At 31.2% G+C, this 9,906-nt stretch overlaps 1 protein-coding gene across 1 annotated transcript; it reads right to left on the reverse strand.

Moving 5' to 3' along the window:
• Positions 1–6,643: 6,643 nt before the first annotated feature.
• Positions 6,644–8,011, reverse strand: LOC127723846 (FMRFamide receptor-like). The gene has a single exon (XM_052230567.1). It carries the CDS (start codon positions 8,009–8,011, stop codon positions 6,644–6,646), a length of 1,368 nt encoding a protein of 455 aa, XP_052086527.1.
• Positions 8,012–9,906: the final 1,895 nt, after the last annotated feature.

Consider the following 9,906-nt stretch of genomic DNA (forward strand, 5'->3'; position numbering starts at 1 on the left):
TTTAATATGTATGTCAATTTAAATAATCGTTGTGATAACATTTTTCCATAAAAGACTGATGAACAGTTTGGTGTCAGATGATAAATCGCCAAGAATCAGGTAAAAATTCTTTATCAGGAAAACTACAATTTTAAAGAAGCCTGTCGATACTTATATATTCATAGTTTTTCCAGGCTGTTTTCAACGTATTTACTCTAAATCCATGGATGTGTTCAATTCGAATATTTCGTCACAGGTAAAACATGATTTATTTGTTAGTTGGACTGGTTTTGATTAAGCTTTTTCTGACTACTATTTGATAGGAACCTTTTATTTTTGATTTTCTGTTAGGGTCTTTTGTGTTGATAGTATTGGTGTAAAGAGTCAAGCTTTTTTGGTAACTATTTGGTTCAGTGTATTCTAAAGTCGTGCTGTTTCGCCACTGTGCGTAATTATGGAAATGATTGAGCGCAAAAACATGTTAAACTCCACCATATTCTTTTATGAGCCTGTCCAAAATCAGGCAGTCTGTATATCAGTTATTGTATTTGGTTTAAAATATACATGCACATTTATATTGTTTTGCTTTCATTATTTCTCGATAGAAATACATAAAATATGTTACTTTTTAGATTTTCGCTGTATATTAATACAAAAAAAAATGTTGTAAAGCATGTTAATATATAATAAAAAAAAGTCTTTTAATTTTTTTTTATTTGATGAACATACTGTGTAAACCTGTGTAAATAGTAGGGGAAACACTAGTTGTTAGCATGGTACAATTTCCCAAATTCTACACTTTTTTCTATTGTTAAAGAGAGGCGAAACATACCAAAGGGACATTCAGACTCATAAATTGAAAAAGGAAAAAAAAAAAAAAAAGAAAAAGATCAACAGATCAACAACAACAGTACACAACACACAACATAGAAAACTAAAGACTGAGCAACACGAATCCCACCAAAAACTGGAGGTGTTCTCAAGTGCTCCGGAATTGTAAGCAGATCCTGCTCCATTTGTGACACCAATCGTCTTGCTCTGGTTAGTACAAACCCAGTTATAAGGCTAATTCGGTAGGTCTCATTAGGAGAAAAGGGGACGGGATTGTAGTAACGACATTTGGAACATATTCGCTATCATCTGTGAAAAGGATATTCCATAACGGTCAACCAACTCTTGATGGCGTCTGTAAAATTAACGAAAGGATGATTTTAACTTCATCACTTGGAACTCTAGGTTTAATAGCTTCCTTGTGAGCAGCAATCGTCTATCAAGGAAATCATGATGGGAAATACAAGCCCTAGAATATCGTATCAACTGGGAGATATAAACTCCGTATTAAATGTTTGAGCATGTCGTTTTATTCGTTGTTTCTTGAAAGTTTAGAATACAATTATTGTGTTTCCGGGAATATAACGGTATGTTCAGTTTAAAAAAATAGAAAACATTTTTTTTACAAAATGATTACCTGTTACCGATTTTTACTTATGTCATCTTGATTTATATATATTTTATGAGGTCTTCACAAAGTTTAAGCATGGAATGTGAATATAAAGGATTGTATACCTTTGAATTTGCCTATTAACCCAAATTAATAACTTTTTTTAACAAAAGTCGCTGTAGTAAAGTCTATGGTTTTTTTTAAATCTTGTTTGGAGTTGCCAAAAAATTCCAATTTCTAATTATGACCTGGGTAATGATAACACAAAGGCATATAAATTTCATATGTTTGTGTCGCTGTTCTGACATCGTTGCACATATATGTGTTTTGTGCAGCCAAGCTAAGATAACGAAAAACCTGAAAGTACATCTTAAGAAATGGACACAAATGGCTGTATCTTAACCTAGAATACACCTCGACTATTGCTTTGAACACAGACACATATGTGAATTTGGAACATATATATAAAAGGACTTGCAACCTGCATATATGTTAAAGTTAAATGCATTTTGTGTTTCAGAAAAGAATATTTTGGTTTTTTTTTTTATATTTGATGAACGTACTGTGTAAAACCATAGTATAGGGAAACACTTTATTGAAGCAGAAGAGCGCAAAAAAAAAAACAAACAAAAAAACATGGGTTACATCAATATATGTTATAAATAACTTCATATGATATAATGTATGAAGAGGGCAACTAATTTTGATTGACTGCATAATAAGTTCAATTAACATACAAACCGAAAGTAAATAGGAAAAAGTGCAATTGTGATCGTTTTATTTTCATGAATATATAAGGGCATACATTAAAATTTAACATTTATCATAAATTTTGATAGATGCATAACACCTAATGACGCAAAATATATTTGAAATATTTACATTTTGCATGGATAACGTGAAACAGACATTCAATTGGAAAAAAAGATAGAAAGTAAAGCATTGCCAGCATAAAATAACAAATAGTGTTTTTTTTTTTTTTAGATGTATATAATTTTTTTTTTTATTTCATCACTATTCCAGGTGAAGCCCTTCGTATATTTTTTCGTGTTTTATTTCAATTTAGTTTACGACGTTGAATATCTTTTAACTTATAATACCTCTTCTCACACACCTAATTTATATCAACAATTTGCTCTATGTTTTGGTGGTAGAAAGTCCAAAAAAAACAAACATAACAGATTAATTCAGAAAACTGTGAAGTTAATTTTCAAGACAAATTTACTCATATGTGACTTGTATGTCAGAAATCATTGTTTGATTCTAATGAAAACATTGTATCCTGCAATAAGCAGGCTGTAGTATAAATAACTGATAAAAAAAATACAAAATTTGCTTTATTAGTATACAAATAACGTTTCCGGTAAACCTCCATTTATGTTGAACCAACGGTACTGTTAAATTTACTATTTACGTCACAGTTGATTAAAGTCCCCTGCAAAGACACGCCGTTTTTTTTGTAAATCAAAGACAACGAAGTTTAATAAACTAGAGGTTCCGAAGAGCCTGTGTTGTTCACTTTTGTTTGTGTGCATTCTCAACAATGGACACTTACCAACATTTAAGACTAGGACATAATTTATGTTTTTTTTTATCGATTTGTATTGCTGATAATTGTGTTCTGTTTTAAATTTCTCTCTGTCTTGTATAGTGTGTACTATAGTGTATGGCAAAAATACAAAAACAAATGGGTTAACATTGTCATTCAATAGCAATAAATTGTGTATAAAATTGACTGACAATTTAAGCTATGTTGACATATATTTAGATCTGATTTTGATGAACATGGTTGTTGTTTACAATTTCCATGTATCTTGTATAGTTTTGTCAAACAATTTAAAAAAGGTAAAAATCGCCATTTAACGAAACTAACTCCAATAAGGACATGTACATGATGTAGGAGTCAATTGACAATTTCTGCAATGCTGGCTTATTTGTAGATCTTGTGTTGCTCATAATTTAGTTTTTCACAGTTTTCCTTTAGCTAATATAGAAATTTTGCTACTATATTTTAGCAAAAAATGCAAACATTAGTAGCAATCGTCTATAAAGGGGAATGACTCGTATAACATTCATAAGGAGATGTCCAATGATGTTGGCAATGTTTAAATCATTCGAAAATGTTGTCTTGTTGGTCAGTATTGATCGTTTTTGTAAAGTTTCTCTTTATCAATTATTTTTTTCAAGATAAAGGCTAAAATACTATTTTTTAATAAAAATCGTTATTGAAGGTAAATTACTCATAACATGAGTCAGCTTATAGTCTGTTTCTATAACGAAACAGTAGATATATCTCGGCATATGTTCGATTCTGCCCTTGTCAGATTTATTTATCTAAAGCGGGTATCAAGATAGTAGACAAACCTGCATTTCATGGTCTTTTGAAAAATCTCATTACAAATTTATTTGCTGTAACTCGTTTAAAGCCCTTATCTGTAACGAAAAAGGAAGGTATGCTATATACACTTACTGGAAATGTGAAGATATGATTGAAGCTTTAAATTTTCTCCAGGACAACATATATGTACGTTTCGACGATATAGAAGTAGGCATTCCCATGGACAGAAACTGCGCCCCTTTAACAACAGATTTATTCCTGTATTGCTATGCATCTCAGTTTATGACCAAACGCAGTAAAGACACGTCATTGTTACATTTGGTTGATACATTCAACAATACCTTCCGTTATCTAGATGATATTTTTTCGTTACATAATCCAGAGTTATCTAAATATACTACCGAAATTTACCCAAAAGAACTTACTTTAACTAAATCTAACTTAAACAGCAGTAGTTGTCCTTTTCTAGATTTGGACATTTCAATCTCTAAAGGAAAACTCCAAACTTAAATTTACGACAAAAGAGACGACTTTTCATTCCCTATTGTTAATTTTCCTTTTTTTAGACGGCGATGTTCCTTTGGCTCCACCATACGGTGTTTATATATCCCAACTTGTTCGTTATGCCCGTGTGTGTAGTGATATCATAGATTTTAACGAACGTAAGCAATGCATCACTGGTAAATTATTTAAATCAGGGATTTCGTTACCATAAATTACGTAAAACTTTTACTAAATTTGTTCATAGATACAAAGATTTGATTAGTAAATATTGCTGTACCTGTAGTAAACTGATTAAAAACGGTATTTCACATCCTAAATGTTACGGTAATATTGTACGTAAAGCGCGGAAATCACCATGTAATCCGTGTAAACTCATCGAACCTTTAAACAAAATTATTAGTAAAGGTTATCTTACCAATGTTGTAATTAGATCTTTGAATATAGTTTACATTGGCACTAATATCGATTTTGTCATCAGCAAATTAAAACATAACTAAATTTGTATTCTTTTCAAACGGGATGAATAAAGACACACACCCACGTTCATTTTGATCTATAACGAGGTTAACTCTTAACTAGCCTACTGCCTGTCGATACATTTATTTTTGGCATTGCACAAGTCATGTCTTCTTTTACTGTCCATGACGTTAAAATACTAAATCCCTGGGATGTGTTTTAGTTGATTTTAGTCTCTAATGCATGATTTTTTTATTATTAATTGTTTTTGGCTTTTAACTAGCTGTCAGTAACTGCGAGTACTCTCAAATCGTACTTTCTTGTTTATGACCTGTTGATACTAATTGTAATGCTTTTTTGTTATTTAATTTTATCCAGGGTTATATCTGGTCTATATACCAGCTTTGATAAGTGTTTGGTATCACTAAAAATTTTCACTTCTTCGTACTATGAACATCAAAATTATTTATTTTGTATAAATATTTCCTTTCTCTATCTGAACTGTACACGTATGCCTCACAACAAAATTATTTGTATTTACCTGTGTTTAAAGTAATTGCACATGGCTGATAATTTTGTTAAAGTATATTGTTTTTCTTAAATTGTTTAACATTTCACAGCATGTTACTTTAATTATTCTTCCCTTAGTTTATTTTTTTTATATTTGCATTTTATCATAGATCAAATTTATTTGTTCAGTGTATGTTCACCGGTGTTAATATGTCTTTTGATTGAGTTAAGCCATTTTAATTGATATTTTATAGTATGTTTTTCTATGTTGTGATGTTACACTATTGTTTCAGATAAGGGTGAAGGTTTGGTACCATTAAAACGTTTAAACCCGCTGCAATTGTTTGCACCTGTCCTAAGTCAGGAATCTGATGTTCAGTAGTTGTCGTTTGTTGATGTGGTTCATAAGTGTTTCTCGTTTCTCATTTTTTATATAGATTAGACCGTTAGTTTTTCCGTTTGAATGGTTTAACACTAGTAATTTGTGGGGCCCTTTGTAGCTTGCTGTTCGGTGTGAGCCAAGGCTCCGTGTTGAAGACCGTACTTTGACCTATAATGGTTTACTTTTATAAATTTTGACTTGGATGGAGGGTTGTCTCATTGGCACTCATATCACATCTTCTTATATCTATAGCATGCCTTTGTTTTCTATTAAGCCAGTTTGGTCATGTTGGTTGACTGGAGGGAACATCAGAAAAAAAATCTAAAATGATGATCGTGGTCAATTAGCTCCATATTTTCAAAGGAGAATATTGTTGTAAAAATTATCGGAAAAACTCACACTGACCATTTTGGCCAAGTGTGGAAAAAAATAAACTTTAAATTACAGTATATCACCAATAATATTATATACATTGTCGTTCAACACAAACAATATAATGCACTCAAGAATGATCGAGTGTTGTCCTGTTTCTAAACTCTGTTGAAAGCATTACATATTTTCCGACCATGTGTTTTACAATGTCATATATACTTGTTGGTAAATTTCTAGATAAAATGTTTGAATCATAATAACTGTATATCTTTTCAGATGTCATCAAACTGTATGCGTGCTTAGTTTAGTGCGGATATCTTTTTATATTGTGTGTTTTTCTTTAGATCTGGATAGTAGGTTTTAACAATTTTGAATCAGAAAACAAGCAAGACAGGACCTAGGTTACATTTTCAAAAATCTTGTTTTATCAATTTACTCTAACATATCTAATCAATATCATTAATGTATTCAAATCGTGAAAGAATTATATATTTTATATGTAGTCGATATGATGATAAAACTAACTATTTCAGAAGGCAAGTAGGTATACTTTGTACAATGATGTATTGTAAAAAAGAGCAATATCAACTCTATATTCATCTTGCATTAACTACATGACTGTATAATGTATTGTTATTTCTCATAATTTAGGTCCTGATTGTTAAACACTAGTCCCAGAACTAGTGTTTACGTCTCCGTTTTTCATGAGTATTCTTTCTTTTAACACAATTGAATCCGATGATTTGTTTAGATTGTCTCTACTTTGGTATGGACTTCTATTCGGCGACGGAATGTCTGTAAAACGTTGCCGATATACGTTATTTGAAATATTCTTTTTCAAAGGGGGAAATCCATTATACCGAATAATTTGTTGAGCAGTCGTATTTTTAGAAAAGGAAACACCCGTTAAATATGTAGCTTCTCTGTAATATCGATTTTCTCTTTTCCTTCCTGGCATTATTCTATAAACCATTCTAAAAAATACTCTCCTGAATTTTGTGCTCATCACAGAATATAATATAAAATTCATCGCAGCATTGAACTGAATCAATGTATTGGAAACGTTGCCAGCAATACGTAAATTATTAATCTCGTGTCTGTTCAGGCTGACATCAGCTGCGTCTAAATACGTGTTATATATAATAAGAGTAGCTGACGGAAGTTGACAAATGATAAAAACAACAGCGACGCCTATAAGCATTAATGTTGTTTTGTGTTGTTCCCACTGCCGTCGGTCACCAGATCTCGTGGCAATTGTATGTGTCATTACTTTCCTTATCTCATTGGCTCTGCACACGGACCTAATTAAAATGGAGTTGAAGCTACACAGTGCTATCAAGGGTATGAAGGTAAACATAAAAGCAAGGAAATAATAATAACCGATACTATATGATTCCTGTTTAGCGAATTCTGTTGTATCTACTCGAACAATAGTCACATTGTCTTCTTTCTCGTAAACTAACTTCCATTCGAAAAATTCGGGAATGGTACACGCAAGTGCACATAATGCCATCACAATAGCAATTATTTTGGCTCTTTTTGGTGTGCAAATAACCCGACCTCTCATTGGGTGACACACAGCAATATATCGTTCAACAGTAAACGTCACAGTCAAAATTACTGAAGCATTTGACCACATGTCCGATAAAACACGTCCATATGGATACCAATGCTTAAAAATATATTCATCTTTAATTGTTTCGTAATGATTGAAACTTAATGTAAAACTAGTGATCAAATATAAACTGTCAAAAACTGCTAAAAACGTCAAATAACAATTTGTTGATGATTTCATTGACGGATTTGTCAACACTGCAATGCTCACAAGGTTACCAGATAACCCAATAATCACAATAATAGGAACCAGTATCTTTTGAACTACAAAACGAGTTAATCGTAAAGTGTCTGCATTTGAAATAACTATATCTGAGACTAATTCTGGACTGTAGGTGAAGTTTAATGTATTTGTCATTCCAATATATTCTACGGCAATAGGAACTGGTTGTTCAACATCAGAGAGGTTCTCCATTCCTATTCAACTAAGTCGGTAGTCTACAAATAGATAGAGAACATAAATGAGTAGAAAAGTTTATGTTGTGGCTTTGAAGATTTGCTCCAGTCTAAATATATTATACGTTTAGATGAAAATAGTTAATTTTCATTCTTTTCTAAATGAAATCAAATTTTGCATGGTACTAAGTAACTTGTTGATGCAGTTAAAAAATTGCACTTTTGTAGTAACAACAGAAAAATCAAATGTGAATATATCCTCCACGAAATTATTGTATTAAATAGTCTGTCTGGATACAGTCTTTTAAGATGTAAAACACCAAACCCACGAGGGAACGTAAGCTTGTAATGCCAATTATGTAAGTCCTAATGTTTGGCTACCAGTAATGACCTTAACGTTATAATAAACCGATTTCCAGATATTGTCCAGATTAGACTTTCAAATTAACACCATGCAAATAAACGTTCATCCCAGCCAGTAATGTGTTTTTTTGCACACAAAACCCGCTTGGTAATCTTTAAATGATATGCAAAATGCTTATAAAATCCCTTTTCAGAGATTTACATAAATAAAGAACATTCAGTTGTTTGATATCGTATATACGCTATTTGACATTAAATGAACCTTTTAAAGATACAAAATTATAAAAAAAAATAGCGATTATTCAGTATTGTGTGACAAAACAATAATATATAGAATATCACAATAATATGTCTCTGGTTGGTCTGTTTTTTAATCATATTTAGTTTGAAAAAAAAGAATAATATTTCATTAATTTTTGGGCAAGCGTATTGGAATTTCGTACATTGTTTTACTTCTAATCTCATTCTGGTTTTAGGCCATATGAGTCGAATGTTTTTAGTGTCATTCATCCTTTATCGTTTGGTTTTGTATGCTAACCACTCATATTTAAATTGACACTGTACACTTTTTCATATACAACAGTGATAGATTTCATAGGAGAAGAAACAATATATGATGCGTATTTATCACAAAATGAGTATTTCGACTTTTAGTGGCTGTTTCTTAAATTATTTCAAAATCTCCTACATATTTTCTTAGTTATTAGTATTGATTATACAAAGCTTCAGTCAATTATCAGTAGTACAACATCAGATGATAAGCAAAAAACTCAAGTTATCTCCTACGTTACATTGCCATGAAATGGAAGCACCTTCCTCATATTAATTCCAAATGCAAGATATATTCTGGAAAATCATTTCCACTGGCACAAATATAACAGTATTTGTTCTTAACGGAATAAAATGCACATACTATTTGTTCTAACTGAAACAGATATTATGACATTGTTTAAAACAAAATTTCAAGAGGAGCTTCTGTAAGGCGGAATCAAATATACGTTGATAACATGAGGGTCCGATAGGGGTGTACAGAATAGAGTCTATTTAGCAAAAACAGAGAAAATTGGGCCAAAAGTAACAAAGAATAGAGAATAATACGTTCTAGATTATAACGTAAACAGATAAATAATGAATTTGAAAAAAAAAATGGTGTAACACTTAGTTAATAAAGAAATTATGTCCCAATCCACCATTCTAAACCCTCGAAGTATTGAAATTATTTAATGGTCGACCCATTTCCTGCACTTAGGATGAACTAACTACATATTCATTTTGTTTATATCCTCATACTTTATTACTATTTTATTAAAATATCCTTTTATCATAAAATTCATTAAAAAAAATTTTTGGACTCTGTCTGATATTTTTTTTTACTTTGGCCTATTTTTTCTGCAATAATGGTCACCAATAACCTACTTTGATACAGTACAATGAAATAAATTTAAACAGCATAGAGCTGTTCACATTTTACTTGTATGCCGGCTTCTTTAATTATCATATAGTACCATTGTGTGGTGATGTAGGACTCTAGTATCAACATTGAAATAAGTT

The sequence above is a fragment of the Mytilus californianus genome, unplaced genomic scaffold (assembly GCF_021869535.1).
Source record: "Mytilus californianus isolate M0D057914Y unplaced genomic scaffold, xbMytCali1.0.p SCAF_13, whole genome shotgun sequence".
Taxonomy (NCBI): domain Eukaryota; kingdom Metazoa; phylum Mollusca; class Bivalvia; order Mytilida; family Mytilidae; genus Mytilus; species Mytilus californianus.